Source organism: Plecotus auritus (genome assembly GCF_963455305.1).
Source record: "Plecotus auritus genome assembly, chromosome: X".
Lineage (NCBI taxonomy): Eukaryota > Metazoa > Chordata > Mammalia > Chiroptera > Vespertilionidae > Plecotus > Plecotus auritus.
In genome coordinates, this window is record NC_137784.1 from 86,399,546 (window position 1) to 86,419,679 (window position 20,134).

General features: G+C 38.6%; 1 protein-coding gene across 1 annotated transcript in view; it reads right to left on the bottom strand.

The window, feature by feature from the left end:
• GUCY2F (guanylate cyclase 2F, retinal) overlaps nt 1-20,134 on the bottom strand; it is a gene marked incomplete at both ends in the record, with an annotated part of 197,736 nt that overhangs the window by 122,980 nt on the left and 54,622 nt on the right. The window contains 2 exon segments of the mRNA XM_080653124.1: nt 2,136-2,242; nt 19,665-19,801. Of these exon segments, the coding sequence (XP_080509250.1) occupies nt 2,136-2,242; nt 19,665-19,801 (244 nt within the window).

The following is a 20,134-nucleotide window of genomic DNA, read 5'->3' on the forward strand; positions in this document are numbered from 1 at the left end:
AATGCCTAGGCCCATCCCACATCAAATGAATAAACGTTATTAGCCTGTGCATAGGTACTTTTTTAAGTTTAATCTGGAGATTCTTTAAAATATATTTTATTGATTTCAGAGAGGGAGGAAGAGGAACAGAGAGATAGAAACATCAATGATGAGAGAGAATCATCGACTGGCTGCTTCCTGCACACCCCCCACTGAGGATCGAGCCTGCAACCGGGACATGTGCCCTTGACTGGAATGGAACTTGGGACCCATCGGTCCTCAGGCTGATGCTCTATCCACTAAGCCAAACCAGCTAGCAGTCATCTGGAGATTTTAATGAGCAACCAAGATAAAGAATTTAGTTCAAACCCTCATTTTGCAGATGGAAAACCAAGAGACTGCCTTATGTGAGATTTAATTCAGAATATTGGAGGTGTCAATACATGTATAAAACCATCAGCCCATTCCATTGACATTCAAAAGCTATGTGATCATCTTGTCTGTAGTTTTTGAAAGAGTAGAACTGTCAGTTCCCCAATACCTCAAATTAAATTAAGAACAAGGCACGATCCAGAGGTTTACTGCCACAAATTTAACTCAAAACATTCAGCTACTCTGAGAAAATACATACTATGCCAATTTTGGTGTTTTAGGACCCTGTCAATAATTTATCCAATGGAGGAGAGCATTCACTTTGAAAACCCAATGTGGTAGACAATTTAAAAACCCATTCTGTCTTGTTTTGGACTTTCTTTGTAGTTACAATTGAAGTTGAGAATGTTTGATGCTTTTGGGAGTACCTTCAAACAAAACAAGGAAACCACACTGGGAAGGTCTCACTTAGGAGGGAAAGAAAGGCAGTTTAGTTTCCCTTTTACCCCCTGCTTAACTCCTGCTGCTGAGAAGAAACAGTTCATCTCTCCAACTGATGCAAGATTTGTTCTGGTTGCCAAATTCCAGTATCTTAGAACAAGGGGTCAGAGGTAGCCTCTTAAAGCTTGAAAGACAGAAACTTAAGTGAAATAAAAAATATTTCTATTTTACACAGAAGACAGTAACCTGTTACTCCAAGAGTCAGTACAGGCTAAAAAATAAATATATGAATACTTTAAAAAATAAATAAATGAATAATCTTTAGAATTATTATTTCAATAATATCAGAGGATAACAGGTATAGGAAGAACAACTAGCATTTGAAGAGAAGGGTTTGTCCTAAACTCTACACAAACATTTATCTAGATATTCCATCACAAGCAGTTGCCTTAGAAAGTCATTTCTTCTATTATTATATCTACATCTTCTGGAAGAAGTGATACTGTTAAGTGTTTGAGTCTCACAGGTTTTTTTTTTTTACATGCATAGTAAATACATGGATAAGCCAATCTGAGAAAGACAAATATCACATGATCTCACTTATTTATGGAATCTAATGAACAAAACGATTTGACCAAAAAAATAAGACCCGAAACATGGAGGCATGGAACAGACTGATATACCTCCATGTGGGGGTGGGGGAATGAGAAGAGAGAAACCAAAGAACTTACATGCATAGCCGACTATGCATGTAAGTTCTTTGGCCCATGGACACAAACAATAGGGTGGTGAAGACCTGGGGGAGGAGGGAGGTGCTGGGCAGACCGGGGTAAAGGTGGGGGGAAATGGGAGATATCTGTAATACTGTCAACAATAAAATAAAAAATTTTAAAAAACAATGAAGTTACAAGTAATTTGATTAGTTGCTGAGGACAATCATCGTCAAAAATATCAACCAAACAAGTTCATAATGGAATAAAAGACAAAAAACTGAAAAGACTTACCAAAAGTGTCAATATTTTTGCCCACATACTAAATCTTAAGTCACTGCCTCATTTTAAAACCCAAAGAGGTGCCGAAACCGGTTTGGCTCAGTGGATAGAGCGTCAGCCTGTGGACTGAAGGGTCCCGGGTTCGATTCCGGTCAAGGGCATGTACCTTGGTTGCGAGCACATCCCCAGTGGGGGGTGTGCAGGAGGCAGCTGATCGATGTTTCTCTCTCATCGATGTTTCTGGCTCTCTATCCCTCTCCCTTCCTCTCTGTAAAAAAATCAATAAAATATATTAAAAAAAAAAACCCCAAAGAGGCAACAGATTAGTGTAGATAGCTGTTAATATCTTACCTCATAAATCGCTATGTTGGAGTTTTCATATGTAGCTGGAGTTAGATTCCCTGAAGAAAAGGAGACCCTTGGGGACCTCCCACTTTGGACCTCTCCTCTGATGATATCTGGAAGCCTACACTGGCACAACTTTCTGTTTGTGAAAGGGTTAGGGGGAAATTTTGTGGACAAAATTATCATGATTTAGGACAGAGTATTAAGCTATGGTATAGATACTCTTTTTATTTGTGTTTTTTTTTCTTTTTTATTCCAAAGGAAGTAACTATGTGAGTCAAACTCTGGAAACATGACATTGATTAATGTTCCATATCCCCCAGCACTTTTTAAGCCAGGGTTGATACCATGCTTGAAATCCATATACCACAAAAGAAAGGTAAAGGTTTGCAGGTACTTCCATCTCTTAGAGAGGACTAGAATCATAGATTTGGAAGGGCAAAACACACACACACACACACACACACACACACACACACACACACACGAACAATTAGTCATAATTTAATCTGGGACCCTCATTTTATTTTAGAGACAAAATGAGAAAATGAGAAAAATCTAGTATTTTGAAAAAAATCAATTGCCAGAACTAGGACAGAATCTGCTCCTAATGTGTTGAAATTCCAACAGCTCAAAATTCAAACAAGATGCAAAACTTGACTCTTCACATAACCCTTACATAAGAGAAAGGCCAGAGAGGAACATACTTCCCTTTCATTCTTTATTTTTTAATTTCTTTATTGATTAAGGTATTACATATGTGTCCCCATCCCTCCATTAACCCCACTCCCCCCCCCACTCATGCCCTCACCCCCCCTGGTGTTTATGTCCATTGGTTAGGCTTATATTCATGCATACAAATCATTTGGTTGATCTCTCCTCCTTTCCCCCACCCTCCCCTATCTTCCCTCTGAGGTATGGCAGTCTGATCAATGCTTCTCTGTCTCTGGATCTGTCCCTGTTCATCAGTTTATGTTGTTCATTATATTCCACAAATGAGTGAGATCATGTGATATTTATCTTTCTCTGACTGGCTTGTTTAACTTAGCATAATGCTCTCCAGTTCCATCCATGCTGTTGCAAATGGTAAGAACTCCTTTTTTACTGCAGCGTAGTATTCCATTTTGTAGATATACCACAGTTTTTAATCCACTCATCTGCTGATGGGCACTTAGGCTGTTTCCAAATCTTAGCTATGGTGAATTGTGCTGTTATGAACATAGGGGTGCATATATCCTTTCTGATTGGTGTTTCTAGTTTCTTGGGATATATTCCTAGAAGTGGGATCACTGAGTCAAATGGGAGTTCCATTTTAAGTTTTTTGAGGAAACTCCATACTGTTCTCCACAGTGGCTGCACCAGTCTTCATTCCCACCAGCAGTGCAAAAGAGTTCCTTTTTCTCCGCATCCTCACCAACACTTGTTGTTTGTTGATTTGTTGATGATAGCCATTCTGACAGGTGTAAGATGGTACCACATTGTTGTTTTGATTTGCATCTCTCTGATAATTTTTGACTTTGAGCATGTTTTCATATGTCTCTTGGCCTTCCTTCTGTCCTCCTTCGAAAAGGATCTATTTAGGTCCTTTGCCCATTTTTGAATGGATTGTTTATCTACCCTTTGTTAAGTTGTATGAGTTCTCTGTAAATGTTGGAGTTTAAACCCTTACTGGTGATGACACTGGCAAATATGTTCTCCCATGCAGTGGGCTTTCTTGTTGTTTCGTTGATGGTTTCTTTTGGTGTGCAAAGGCTTTTTATTTTGATGTAGTCCCATTTGTTTATTTTCTCTTTACTTTCCATTGGCCTAGGAGCAGTATCAGTGAAGAAGTTCCTTCGGCATATATCTGAGATTTCGCTGCCTGTGGATTCCTCTAGTATTTTTATGGTTTCCCATCTTATGTTTAAGTCCTTTATCCATTTTGAGTTTATTTTTGTGTATGACGTAAGTTGGTGGTCTAGTTTCATTTTTTTGCATGTATCTGCCCAATTTCCCCAACACCATTTGTTAAAGAGACTGTCTTGACTCCATTTTATGTTCATGCCTCCTTTGTCAAATATTAATTGGGAATAGTGGTTTGGGTCAATTTCTGGGTTCTCTATTCTATTCCATTGGTCTATATGTCTGTTCTTGTGCCAGTACCAGGCTGAGAACAGTGGCTGTGTAATACAGCTTTGTATCTGGTATTGAGATCCCACCTACTTTGTTCTTCTTTCTCAGGATTGCTGTGGCTATTCAGGGCCTTTTTTTATTCCAGATGAATTTTTGGAGAGTTCTTTCCAGGTCTGTGAAACATGCCATTGGTATTTTAATGGGGATTGCATTGAATCTATAGATTGCTTTGGGTAGGATGAACATTTTGATGATGTTCATTCTACCAATCCATGAACACAGTATGTTCTTCCATCTGTTTATGTCTTCCTCTGTCTCTTTTTTCAGGGTCCGGTAGTTTTTCGCATATAGGTCTTTTACCTCCTTAGTTAAGTTTATTCCTAGGTATCTTAATTTTTTTGGTGCGATGGTAGATGGGATTGCTTTTTTAGTCTCTCTTTCTATAAGTTCACTATTGGTGTATAGAAATGCCATAGATTTCTTGGCGTTAATTTTGAATCCTGCTACATTGCCAAATTCATTTATTAAGTCTAATAATTTTTTGATGGAGTCTTTAGAGTTTTCTATGTAAAATATCTTGTCAGCTGTGAATAAGGACAGTTTTACTTCTTCTTTTCTAATTTGGATGCCTTTTATTTCTTCTTGTCTGATCACAATGGCTAGTACTTCCAGTACTATGTTGAACAGGAGTGGTGAGAGTGGGCATCCCTGTCTTGTTCCTGTTCTTAGAGGAAATGGTTTTAGTTTTTGTCCATTGAGTATGATGTTGGCTGTGGGTTTGTCATATATGGCTTTTGTTATGTTGAGGTATGATCCTTCTATTCCCACCTTGCTGAGAGTTTTTTCAAGAAGGGGTGTTGGATTTTGTCAAATGCTTTTTCTGCGTCAATTGAAATGATTATGTGATTTTTATCTCTCAATTTGTTTATGTGATGTATAAAATTTATTGATTTGTGGATATTGTACCATCCTTGTATCTCTGGGATAAATCCTATTTGGTCATGGTGTATGATCTTTCTGATGTACTGCTGGATCCGATTTGCTAGAATTTTGTTGAGGATTTTGGCATCTATGTTCATGAGGGATATTGGCCTATAATTCTCTTTCATTGTGTTGCCTTTATCTGGTTTTGATATTAGGATGATGCTGGCTTCATAGAAGGAGCTTGGAAGTGTTCCTTCCTCTTCAATTTTTTGGAATAGTATGAGGAGGATAGGTTTTATTTCTTCTTTGAATGTTTGGTGTAACTCCCCTGTGAAGCCATCTGGCCCCAGACTTTTGTTTGCTGGGAGTTTTTTGATGATTGCTTCAATTTCATCCATAGTTATCAGCTTATTGAGATTTTTAGAATCTTCCTGGTTGAGCTTTGGAAGGTTGTATTTTTCTAGGAATATGTCCATTTCCTCAAGGTTGTCTAGTTTGTTGGAGTGAAGTTGTTCATAGTATTTTTTAACAATCCTTTGTATTTCTGTGGGATCTGTTGTTATTTTGCCACTCTCATTTCTGATTTTGTTTATTTGAGTCCTCTCTCTTTGCTTCTTGGTGAGCCTGGCTAGAGGTTCATCAATCTTGTTTATCCTTTCAAAGAACCAGCTCTTGGTTTTATTGATCTTTTGTAATTTTTTTTATCTCTATGTCATTTATTTCTGCTCTGATCTTTATTATCTCCTTCCTTCTGCTCACTCTGGGTTTTTCTTGTTGCTCTCTTTCTAATTATTTGAGTTGTAGAGTTAGATGATTTCCTACCATATTTTCTTGTTTTTTGAGGTAGGCCTGTAGAGCTATGAACTTCCCTCTCAGGACTGCTTTCATTGTGACCCATAGATTTTGGATTGTTGTGTTTTTGTTGTCATTAGTTTCCATGATGCTTTTAATTTCTTCTTTGATCTCATTGGTAACCCAGTCATTATTTAATAGCATGCTATTCAGCTTCCAAGTGTTTCAGATTTTTGGATTGTTTTTATTGTAGTTTATTTCTATTTTTATGACATTGTGGTCTCAGAAGATGCGTGGTATGATTTCAATCTTTTGGAATTTGGGGAGACTTTGCTGTGACCCTATATGTGGTCTATTTTTGAAAATGTCCCATGTGCACTTGAGAAGAATGTATATTCTGTGGCTTTGGGGTGAAATGTTCTGAAGATGTCAGTTAAGTCTATCTGATCTAGTGAGTCATTTAGGATTGCTGTGTCTTTGCTGATTTTTTGTCTAGAGGATTTATCCAGTGATGTCAGTGGTGTATTAAAGTCCCCTACTATGATTGTATTGCTGTTGATCTCTCCCTTGATATCTCCCAGGAGTTTTGTTATGTATTTGGGTGCTCTTGCATTGGGTGCATATATGTTTATCAGGGTTATATCCTGTTGTTGTATTGATCCCTCTAGTATTATGAAGTGGCCTTCCTTATCTCTTGTTATGGCCTTCACTTTGAGGTCTATTTTGTCAGATATAAGTATTGCTACCCCAGCTTTTTTTTCATTTCTATTTGCCTGAAAGATATTTTTCCATCCATTCACTTTCAATCTGGGTGATTCCCTTGTTCTGAGGTGGGTCTCTTGTAGACAGCATATATATGGGTCGTGTTTTTTTATCCATTCAGCCACTCGATGTCTTTTGATTGGAGCATTTATTCCGTTTACGTTTAAAGTTATTACTGAAAGGTACTTGTTTGTAGTCATATCTATTTTTGTGTCTGTGTTCCTTCTTACCTTTTTATTTCTTCTTTTTACAGTATTCCCTTTAGCATTTCTTGCATTGCTGGTTTGGTGGTGATAAACTCCCTTTGCCTTTTTTTATCTGCTAAGCTCCTGATTTCCCCTTCAATTTTGATTGATAGTCTTGCTGGATAGAGTATTCTTGGATTCAGTCCTTTGCTTTGCAACACTTTGTATACCTCCTTCCATTCCCTTCTAGCTTGATGTGTTTCTGTTGAGAAATCATTTGATAATCTGATGGGGGATCCTTTGTAGGTAACTCTCTGTCTCTCTCTTGCCACCTTTAAGATTCTCTCTCTGTCATTAATATTTGCCATTGAAATTATGACATGTCTTGGTGTGGGTCTTTTGGGATTGATCCTGCTTGGGACCTCTGTACTTGTGTAACTTTTTTCTTCCCCATATCTGGGAAGTTTTCTGTCATTATTTCTTCAAATAGATTTTCTAATCCTTGTTGCTCTTCTTGTCCTTCTGGCAGCCCTATTATACGTATGTTACTTCATTTCATGTTGTCCCAAAGCTCCCTTAGGCTTTCCTCCTGCTTTTTAATTTTTTTCTCCAGTTGCTCTTCAGATTGGGCTTGTTTCTGTACCTGATCTTCTAACTCACTAATTCAGTCCTCTGCTTCTTCTACTCTACTCTTGAAACTTTCCATGGTGTTTTTGATTGTAGCTATACCACTTTTCATTTCTTCCTGATTCTTGCATAGGTTGTTCATTTTCTCATCCCTCCGATGTATGAATTCCACGACCATTACCCTGAATTCTTTTTCGGTCATGTTGCATGCTTCAATTTCACTTATTTCCTTTCTTGGCGACTCCTCATTTTCTTTCCTCTGGGGATTGTGTCGTCTCCCCATTCTGACTATCACCAGAAGGTTCAAACTTCAAGTTGTGTGGACCTGGTCCGTGTGCCGTGGGAGCTTTGCACCACCCGAGTGTCACTGAAGTGCTCCGACACTAGGATGTGTGGCTGCCATGGGTTGGTGGGAACCAGGCTTGCCCAGGTACAGTGTTACCAGCATTCAGTGTGGTCTCGTGTGTGCACCTAGAATCATGGATGCCACCTGCACTGCCCTGTAGGCGTGTGGCGAAAATGAGTCCCTTAGCTCATGCCAGGAGTCAGAGTTTCCCTGTGTCTGCACCAAGAATCGAGTATCAGAGTCTCTGTTGCCTCGTGCGGCTTCTCGCTGAGATTCAGGGTCCGCGTGTGTGCATTCAATAAGAATTGGCATCACTTGCTCTTTGTGTGAATGCACTGTGAGTCAAGGATCCCAGGTGCACACGGTAAGAAATGAATCAAGTCAGTGGTGCTCAGTGCTGCCTCTTGCCGGGAGAATCTGGGTACGGTCACCATGGGGGACTGGGTTGCACAGTAGCAATGTGGCATGCCTGCGCTGCGGAAAACAGACTTCCGTGTGCGCTGCGGAAAACAGACTTCCATGTGCGCTGCGGAAAACAGACTTCCGTGTGCATTGTGGAAAACATACTTCCGTGTGCGCTGTGGAAAACAGACTTCCATGTGCGCTTGCCCAGAATCGAAGTCAGGTGGCACTGCTGCCCTTTGTGGGCTTTGGGTTTGGTTGCCCAATTGCATTGCGGGGAGCAGATTACAGTCTCTGTGCGTGCACAGGCTCAAATTCCAGTAGCAGCACTGCAGTCCATGCATGCTCCCAGGCTCAAATTCCAGTAGCAGCACTGCGATCCGTGCATGCTCCCAAACTCAAATTCCTGTAGGGGTGCTGCAGTCTCTGTGCGTGCTCCCAAGCTCAAATTCCCATAGGGGTGCTGTGGCCCTAGCAAGGGGCGGGTCTATCAGTTACTATGGCGCTAACCCTGAGCCTGCAGCGAGGGGGATAGGCTCTTTGACTCATAGAAATCTGTGGCTGGGAAGTCTGGATTCTTTTTGCCCATTGTTCTGAAGCTGTGGTTGCAGTTCTCTGTCCCCAGGGGCTGCAGGGTCCTGGTTTGCATCTGAGACACGACTGGGTGGTGCTGAGGCCAGGATCCTAGTCTCAAGCAGCTCTGTTTCTCAAGATGGTGTCCCCTTTCATTTTTTATTTTTCATATCTCAGTAGGAGCATCTAGATCTGTTTATTGAGATATAGATATCTCCATTAAGAGCAAAGGAGAAAACAAGAAAATATACCCAAAACCACATACATTTGGGCTTCAGCTTTACTTTCCTCTAAAAACTTCCTTTCCTGACTTGACTTCCACTGACCTGCTAATTTTATATTCACTGAAATAATTTTATATTCACCAAGAGTTTACACTTTCAGATATTCCATTTGCATGGAATTCATGGCTTGGTTTATTGACTGATTAGACACAGTCAGCTGCAAGTTTGTGACTACACAGCAATTCAGGAAAATGTATGCCCCCTATTTTTCCCCTCAAAACCCATGATACAAGCTGGCAAATGCCAAAATGTATCTGGAAGTCAAGAGCTATGTTCTCCTAGGGCAGTGGTTGGCAAACTGCGGCTTGTGAGCCATATGCGACTTGCAAGCCGCAGTTTGCCGCTCTGTTGACTAATGAGTTTGCCGACCACTGGGTAGGGGCTTAATCACAAGGAACAACAACAGCCTGTAATTATTGGAATCGAGAGTCTAGGTCAGTGGTTGGCAAACTCATTAGTCAACAGAGCGGCAAACCTCAGCTCGCGAGCTGCATGTGGCTTAGAAGCCGCAGTTTGCCGACCACTGTCCTAGGGTAATGCCATCCTTTTCCATCTGGACCAAAACAGTTAAAAAATAAAAAGAACATTCTCTATAAGGCTATTAATCTCTATTGCTATCAATTTTTCTCACTCATATGGTGAAAAGTGATGATGACTTTTTTCTCTCATTATGACAAAAATATATGCATAGTGAAAGAAAAGATCTATCATAATAAACAAGATTTTAAAACCCAAGGTATTTGTTCATTTGAAGATAGCACTGTTCTGCTATTTATGGTGATCTTGTGAGAACCAGTATGGAACCCAAATGCATTATTTGTCTCAGTAGGAAATTGAGAAGGCATATATGGAGGCTTTAAAGACATTACTTGACCATCTGAAAGCCTATACATAGAAAAGGATAATTCAGTCCAAAACTGAACTATGTTTATTGTTTTGACACTTTTGAGCCAAATCATCTAGGTAATTGATATGAACCGTCATTTTGACATGGATAGAACCAAAGAAGTAAGGATTTTAAAAATAGATTTATTGAAAAAAATTGATTTATTGCTTTTGATCAAAACTATACTCTATATTGCTACCTTTGGACAATAACTTCTAACTATCTGCTTTTACTATTGATCATCCATTTCTGGATAAAAATATTTTGTCACAGAATTGAATACTTGCTTTTTTAGTATTGTGTTATGTATTGGGATTACTTTAGCCCTTGCACTTCAGTATTTTCTCTTTCTAATTTAGGTGGGAAATTTCATACAGGCATATTGAGTGTGACAAATCCAGACAAATTATACCAACTCAGGGTTCTCTGGTGGCTTTAAAAATAGATACTATCATCAATATATTTTTATGACATGAATGTGGAATGTGACTCTTAGTCAGAGTGATAATTCTGGCATTCAACAATACATTTCCAGGAACATGATACCAACCTTACAACAAGATCTGATGATTTAAACAAGTAAGATTTAGGATTGTAATTAAAATTAAATCAGGAGAAAGAAGATAGCTGCCGATGGGAAGGCAGACTGCAAGATACCTTGTGAGCGAGAAAACAAAGGGAGAGTGTGTGGTTTGCACAGGGAGTGTTTGTTGGTGAGTTGAGGGATAGCTATACTCCAGGAGACAGTGGGGGACAGCTGGACGGGGCTCCCCTGACCAGGCAGCCCCCACTGCTGCTGGGTTCCCTCCTGGAGCAACGGGATCAGATGGGGAGACTGCGCCATCTTGAAGGGGAAAGGGGAAAATCTACAACTACGGCACCAGCAAACAGCTGCAAACCCAAGAACATTGGTCCCTGAGTGGTGCAATTACACAGATTCAGAGGAGCTCTACACTCCAACACGTAAAGGTCAGATTTCGCCTGAGATAAGGTGAGGTCTCTGGTCCTGGCAGGAGAGAGAAACGTGTGCACTGTGGGAGCTGGAGACCTGGGGAAGTCTGCGCCTAAGAAAATCCGTGGCTGTTGGGGCTAGTGTGATCCGTGAATGTGGAAAGGGGTCCGCAGAGCTGCTAACAGAAGGGAACTCTAAAAAGCAACCCATTAAGATCTGGGTGCAAAAGGACAGCCTAAAAATTTTAAAAGTGTGCCGGCTGCTTAGACCCAAGGGAAAAAAAGACTGCACAGACTTGCGCGCAGCCCTGGAGTTCGCACACTTATTCTGGCTCTTTTTTTTCCTTCTTTTCCTCTTTAAATTCTTGCTTCTGATTACTAAGCCCAATACATAGGATCACCCAATCGGGGTTACTCTAAGAGACTGCAGGGGAAAGTTGTTTTTCTGGAACCTGGGGATCAGAGCGGGGAATAACCATCAGAGAACCAGCTCTGGGGCAACCCACTCCACCAAACTGGTATTAAGTGCCACAGGGAAAAGAAATCTAAACACTACCTAGAGAGGACCTATAGACCCGGAGGTCAATCCGGAAACACTGCCACCCAGGGGTTGAATCACAAATTGACACTTGTGTAAAAACAAAAAAAGGAAATTATGAAATAGAGATGTACTGCCTGCTTAAAAATCAGGACTGGCTTACAACACTGAGGAGCAGCTGAATGCAGGGAACTTCAAAAATGTCCTGACTTGCCCTAGCCGGTTTGGCTCAGTGGATAGAGCATCAGCCTGTGGACTGAAGGGTCCCAGGTTCGATTACAGTCAAGGGCATGTACCTTGGTTGCAGGCACATCCCCGGTAGTGGGTGTGCAGGAGGCAGCTAGTTGATGTTTCTCTCATGATGTTTCTAACTCTCTATCCCTCTCCCTTCCTCTCTGTAAAAAATCAATAAAACATATTTTAAAAAAATGTCCTGACTAGGAAACAGGCATGCCAAACAGAACAGTACAGGAAGTGAATGACCTTCACTACTGCACATTTTTATTTTTATTTTTTTCATATTTTACGTAAGAAAGTAATTTTTTTTCCTTTTTCCTCACATGGTTTTACCTTTTTAAATATTAAATTTTTATTTTCAATCAGTATTATTACTACTACTATTTTACCTTTTTTAAAGAAAAGTGTCATTTTATTTTCTCATGATTTTACTTTGGGATTAGTGTTCTACATTCTATTTTCATCTTTCCTTTAGCATCATTTTAATCTATCTCAACTTTACCTTTATGCCAACACTTTATTCCTCATTTTCCCCCTTTTGTTGTCCTGTTTTGCTTTACCGTATTCCGGCTTTACATTTTCCTTATTCCTTCTTTTTACCCCCTGTTAAAATTTCACACTACTTATATATCGAATTTCCAATCCCCAGCTCCGAGTCCATACAAACCTGTCTCTTCTCTTTCTTCACTATCCAAAATTTTTTTCTCTCTGTCCTTTTGTTGTTGTTTGCTTGATTGTTGATTATATCGATTTTTTTATGATTGTTTGTGAGATGGTTTTTCTTTTTCTTTTTGTTTTTTTGTTTTCTGTTTGTTTGTTTTTTGATTCTGTATTCCCTCACCTTGCTTGATATTAGTTGTTGTTTGTAGTTTGAATTCACCTCCAGGTACTTGTTGCTGGCATTTGTTGGGATTATTGGCTGTTCTATTAGAGTTTTCTCCCCATATATATAGTTTTTTCCCCTCTTCTTTCTTATTCTCTCTCTTAACTCTCTTACTTTTTTTTCCTCTCACAATTTCATTATTGCACTCCTTTTTCTTCTTTTTTTCTCTCTTCTTTCTTTCTTATACTCTGACTTGCCTTTCTCAGGTGGTCAAGTTTATCTGGGGTTATTAATATCATGAATACATTTCTGTTCAGTGCCTTGTGCATTGCACCTGGTTGTGTTGTATTTTGTGTCTTTAAATCAATGCAGGAGAGAGAGAACTACATAACCAGACACCCAGAAAAGAGAGATCATGGGGAGAGAAAGAAACAGCCCGCATATGAAAGAAAAGCAGGCATCACCAGAAAAGGAAGTAAACGAAATAGAGGCAAGTAACCTGTCAGAGAAAAAATTCAGAGAAATGGTCATAAGGTGGGTGAAAAGATTGGAAGACAAATTCTACAATATGTGTAAGAACCAAGAGTTAATGAAGAAGAACCAGGAAGAAATGAAAAATGACATCGCTGCTGTAAAGAACTCAATAGAAAGCATCAAGAATAGACTAGAAGAAGCTGAGGACTGCATCAGTGAGCTAGAAGACAAGGCAGGAAAAAAATACCCAAGTAGAGCAGCTTCTCGAAAAAAAAAAAAAATTAAAAAGCAGGAGGAGAGCCTAAGGGAACTTTGGGACAACACGAAACAAAACAACATCCACATAATAGGGGTTCCAGAAGGAGAGGAAACTGGTCAAGGAATAGAAAACCTGTTTGAAGAAATAATGACAGTAAACTTCCCTGATATAGGGAAGAAAAAACCCACACAAATCCAAGAAGCTCACAGAGTCCCAAGCAAAATGAACCCCAAAAGACCAACACCAAGTCACATTATAATTAAACTGGCAAACACCAATGACAAAGTAAGAATCTTAAAAGCGGCCAGAGAGAGACAGAAATTTACCTACAAAGGAACCCCAATCAGAATAGCGACTGATTTCTCAACAGAAACTCATCAGGTCAGAAAGGAATGGAATGAAATATACAAAGTCATGCAAAGGAAGGGTCTGAATCCAAGAATACTGTATCCAGCAAGGCTATCAATCAAAATTGAAGGGTGAAATAAGGAGCTTCACAAACAAAAAAGGACTAAAGGAGTTTATTACCACCAAACCAGCAATGCAAGAAATGCTAAAGGGTCTGCTGTAAAAAACCCCACATAAAAATAGGAAGCAAAGAAGGAACACAGGGGTAAAGAATAAAAATGGTGACAAACAAGTACCTATCAATAATAACTTTAAATGTAAATGGATTAAATGCCCCAATCAAAAGACATAGGGTAACGGATTGGATAAAAAAACATGATCCATATATCTGCTGTCTACATGAAACGCACCTCAGAAAAAAAGACGCACACAGATTGAGGGTGAAGGGATGGAATAAAGTTTTTCAGGTGAATGGAAATGAAAAAAAGGAAAAAGCTGGGGTAGCAATACTTATATCTGACAAATTATATCTCAAAATGAAGGACATAAAATGAGATATGGAAGGCCACTTCATAATACTAAAGGGAGCAATCCAACAAGAAGAAATAACTCTGGTAAACATATATGCACCCAATACAGGAGCAGCCAAATACATAAAAAAAACTCCTGGAGGATATCAAGGGAGAGATTGACAGCAATACAATCATAGTAGGAGACTTTAATACCCCACTATCACCATTGGACAAATCCTCTAAGCAAAAAATCAGCAAAGAAACATCAATCCTGAATGACTCACTAGACCAGATGGAATTAATGGACATCTTCAGAACATTTCACCCCAAAGCCACAGAATATACATTCTTCTCAAGTGCACATGGGTCATTTTCAAAGATAGACCATATGTTGGAACATAGGCAAAGACTCTTCAAATTCAAGAAGATAGAAATCATATCAAGCATATTCCAAGATCATAGTGGCATAAAACTGGAAATAAACTACAACAAAAACAGTCCAAAAAAATCAAACACCTGGAAGCTAAATAGCATGCTATTAAACAATGACTGGGTTAACAAAGAGATCAAAGAAGAAATAAAAAACATCATGGCAAAAAACAACAATGAAAACACAACAATCCTATATCTATGGGACACAGCTAAAGCAGTCTTGAGAGGGAAGTTCATAGCTCTACAAGCCTACTGCAAAAAAGCAAGAAACAATGATAATAAATTACCTAACCCTACAACTCGAAGAGTTAGAAAGCAAGAAGAAAAGCCCAGTATAAGCAGAAGGAAGGAAATAATAAAGATCAGAGTGGAGATAAACACCATAGAGACCAATAAGACAATAAAAAAGATCAACAAAACCAAGAGCTGGTTCTTTGAAAGGATAAACAAGATTGATGAACCTCTAGTCAGGCTCACCAAGAAGCAAAGAGAGAGAACCTAAATAAACAATATCAGAAATGAAAGAGGTGAAATAACAACAGACCCCACTGAAATAAAAAGGATTGTTAAAAATACTCTGAACAACTCTATTCCAACAAACTGGAAACCCTGGAGGAAATGGATATATTCCTAGAAAAATACAACCTCTTAAAACTCAATCAGGGTTTTGAGTTAGGGTTAGGTAATTTGTTACCATTAGAGCTATGAACTTCCCTCTCAAGACTGCTTTAGCTGTGTCCCATAGATTTTGGATTGTTGTGTTTTCATTGTTGTTTTTTGCCATGATGTTTTTTATTTCTTCTTTGAAACAACACAATAGGCCAACAACTCTGGAAGAAATTCAAGCAGTCATCAAAAAGCTTCCAGCAAACAAAAGCCCAGGGCCAGACGCCTTCACAGGAGAGTTTTACCAAACATTCAAGGAAGAACTAAAACCTATCTTCCTCAGACTATTCCAAAAAATTCAAGAGGAAGGAACACTTCCAAGCTCCTTCTATGAAGCCAGCATCACCCTAATACCAAAACCAGATAAAGACAACACAATGAAAGAGAATTTCAGGCTAATACCCCTCATGAACATAGATGCCAAAATCCTCAACAAAATTCTAGCAAATCAGATGCAGCAGTACATCAGAAAGATCATACACCATGACCAAGTAAGATTTATCCCAGAAATGCAAGTATGGTACAATATCTGCAAATCAATAAACATGATACATCACATAAACAAATTGAGAGATAAAAATCACATAGTCATATCAATTGATGCAGAAAAAGCATTTGACAAAATCCAACACCCTTTCTTGATAAAAACTCTCAGCAAGGTGGGAATAGAAGGATCATACCTCAACATAAAAAAAGCAATATATGATAAACCCAAAGTCAACATCATACTCAATGGGCAAAAACTAAAACCATTTCCCCTAAGAACAGGAGCAAGACAGGGATGCCCACTCTCACCACTCCTGTTAGACATAGTACTGGAAGTATTAGCCATTGCAATTAGACAAGGAGAAGAAATAAAAGGCATCCAAATTGGAAAAGAAGAAGTAAAGCTGTCCTTATTTGCAGATGACATGATATTGTACATGAAAATACCAAAAGACTCGATCAAGAACCTATTAGACTTAATAAATGAATTCGGCAATGTAGCAGGATACAAAATTAATGCCAAGAAATCTATGGCATTTCTATACACCAATAGTGAACTTACAGAAAGAGAGACTAAAAAAGCAATCCCATTTACCATCACTCAAAAAAAAAATTAAGATACCTAGCAATAAACTTAACTAAGGAGGTAAAAGACCTGTATGTGGAAAACTACAGGACACTGAAAAAAGAGATAGAGGAAGATGTAAACAGTTGGAAGAACATACCATGTTCATGGATTGGGAGAATCAACATCATTAAAATGTCCATACTACCCAAAGCAATCTATAGATTCAATGCAATCCCCATTAAAATACCAACAGCATGTTTCACAGACCTGGAAAGAACTCCAAATACTCACTTCAATAAAAAAAAAGACCCCGAATAGCCAAAGCAATCCTGAGAAAGAAGAACAAAGTAGGTGGGATCTCAATACCAGATATCAAGCTGTATTACAAAGCTTCTGTTCTCAAAACAGCCTGGTACTGGCACAAGAACAGACATATAGACCAATGGAATAGAATAGAGAACCCAGTATCAACTCAAACCACTATGCCCAATTAATATTTGACAAAGGAGGCATGAACATACAATGGAGTCAAGACAGTCTCTTTAACAAATGGTGTTGGGAAAATTGAACATATACATGCAAAAAAAAAAATGAAACTGGACCACCAGCCTATACCATACACAAAAATAAACTCAAAATGGATACAGGTCTTCAACATAAGACGGGAAACCATAAAAATACTAGAGGAATCCACAGACAGAGTAATCTCAGATATATGCTGAAGCAATTTCTTCACCGATACTGCTCCTAGGGCAATGGAAACTAAAGAGAAAATAAACAAATGGGACTACATCAAAATAAAAATCTTTTGCACAGCAAAAGAAACCATCAACAAAACAACAAGAGCACCCACTGCATGGGAGAACATATTTGCAAATGTTATCACTGAAAAAAGTTTAATCTCCAACATCTACAGGGAACTTATACAACTTAATAAAAGGAAGATAAATGATCCAATAAAAAAATGGGCAATGGACCTAAATTGAATCTTTTCGAAAGAAGACAGAAGGAAGGCCAAGAGACATATGAAAACATGCTTAAAGTCACTAATCATCTAAGAGATGCAAATTAAAATGACAATGCGGTACCATCTCACACCTGTTAGAATGGCTATCATCAACAAATCAACAAACAACAAGTGCTGCAGAGGATGCGGAGAAAAAGGAACCCTCATGCACTGCTGGTGGGAATGCAGACTGGTGCAGCCACTGTGGAGAACAGTATGGAGATTCCTCAAAAAACTAAACATGGAACTCCCATTTGACCCAGTAATCCCACTCTAGGAATATATCCCAAGAAACTAGAAACACCAATCAGAAAGGATATATGCACCCCTATGTTCATAGCAGCACAATTCACCATAGCTAAGATTTGGAAACAGCCTAAATGCCCATCAGCAGATGAGTGGATTAGAAAACTGTGGTACATCTACACAATGGAATACTATGCTGCTATAAAAAAGAATGAACTTTTACCATTTGCAGCAGCATGGATGGACCTGGAGAGCATTGTGTTAAGTGAAATAAGCCAGGCAATGAAAGAAAAATACCACATGATCTCACTCATTTATGGAAAATAAAGAACATTATAACCTGATGAACAAAAAGATAGATACAGAGGCAGTAAAGTATCGAACAGACTGTCAAATTATAGCGGGAAGTCTGGAGAATGTTGGGGAGTGGGGGAAAGAGATCAACTAAAGGACTTGTATGCATGCATATAAGCACACCAATGGACACAAAACACTGTGGGGGTGGGATGAGAACATGCGACAGGGGGTAGGGGAGTCTGGGGGAAGGTCAATGGGGGGAAAAAAGGAGATATATGTACTACTATATGTAATACTTTAAACAATAAAAAAAATTAAACACCTGAACTTTTCATTTGATTTCAACTGTATAGGCTATTACCCTGTAAATACATTCTCATCTAGCCAACTCGTTAAATTACACCTTTCAGTGTCACATTTAGGCAAATAATCAGTTTGGTCACAAAGATAATTATCAGATCTGATACAAGAGTGTAGCAAAAGTAAATAGGATATAGGAACAATATGAGGTATTTGTATCCTCTCCCTACATCCTGCCAACACCATACTAGAATTTGCAAAGACTAAGGTCTTTATTTTGGTCATAGACTGGGTACAGAAAGGCACTCTCCCATTACTAGCTATATTTTACAAAACTCTTCTTCACACATCTCTTTTTCAAGTTTTGTTTATGCTGTTCTCTCTACCTAGAATGCCTATAGGGGCCAGATGGGTGATATAAATTGATGAAATAGACTGAGTATGACAATAGAGAGTGATGGGAACTGTGTCAAACTGCAAAAAGGGCACCTACTATGTAGAGTTCCAATGAATTGTCACAATGATACCTAAGGTTGATAGATTGTCCAACCTTTTAAAAAATACCCAGAAATCCAGAATTTTATATTTAATCTCACAATGTCAAAATTCTGGCTACTAATTTTTGTAACCATAAGGGTTGAACAAAAGTGATTACCAGTTTCTTACCTGTGATCTAGAAAAATCCTTTTCTTCCTTCTTTAAGACACAGCTTCAGTGCTGGGTCTCTAGAAAGACTTTATCCACTGATCTGTCTCATCTGAAGTACTACCATATTTCTAGTGTCTTTTGTGCAATATGTTCATAATCTTTCTTGTGTAGTATGATATGACTCTCTGACTTGACTCTAATCTGGTTAAAGGCAGAAACTATATGCCATCTCTAGCACAGGGCCAGAACATATTAACAGCCCCTCAATAAAGATCATGAATTACAACACAATCAAAATCAGAACAGAACCCCTGGTGAAACTCAACTATCTTTCACTAATTGATTCATTAACAAAACTTTCATAAGCACCTATTATATTATCAGGACCATGTCAGGTGATTTGGGCTAACATTAAAAAAAAAAAAAAAGATGTGCCCCTGCCCTTGAGGAACTAGCAATCAAATGTTGAATCTAAATGAACAAAGAGGGGATACATAAAGTAAAAAAACACACCATTGCTCAAAGTCCACTGCATCACTTCCACATAACTGTTCTAAAACAGCACTATGCAATAGAAATGTAACATGAACCACATATATAATTTTAAGTTTTCTAGTAGGCACATTAAAAAACGTAAGAAAAAAGGTGAGATTAACTCTAATAATAGACTGTAAACCAATATATACAATGTATTATCATTTGGCATGTAATTAATATATTTTTAAAATACAATGAGATATTTTACATGTTTTTGTACTGTCTTCAAAATCCAGTGAAAATTTTACTCTTACAGCCCAATTCAGACTAGCTACATGTCAAGTCCTCAATAGTCACTTGTGGCTTGTGAATACCATATTGAATAGTGCAGCAAGAGAAAGAGAAGCTCCTTACCTTACTGCCAAAATGGGGATTGATAATTGTCACATCCTCCAAAGTCAGTAGAATTCTATTGGGTCCTTTAATCAACTGGATTTTATTTATATGACACCTGAAGCAAGCATAATGTCAGCATAGAGGGCTGGATGCTTTTCAAACCCAGGGTAAATTTGTCTATGATAAAAGTTTAAAAATACACAAAATAATTGAGAGAATAACCACACATAGATCTTTTTCATGGTGCCCACAGCAAAGAGAGGCACCAACCCTGGTCCTCACAACTTGCAGAGTTACAAAGACCAAAAGAGAAAAGTGAAAATGCTATCCAAGAGACATCAAAGGGAGGGGGGAAAGTGTTGTATGGTATGGAATCTGAGATCAAAAAGTGGTATTCCCACATCAAGGGCACATTCAAAAACATAACGTCTGAATACTTTTAAAGAAC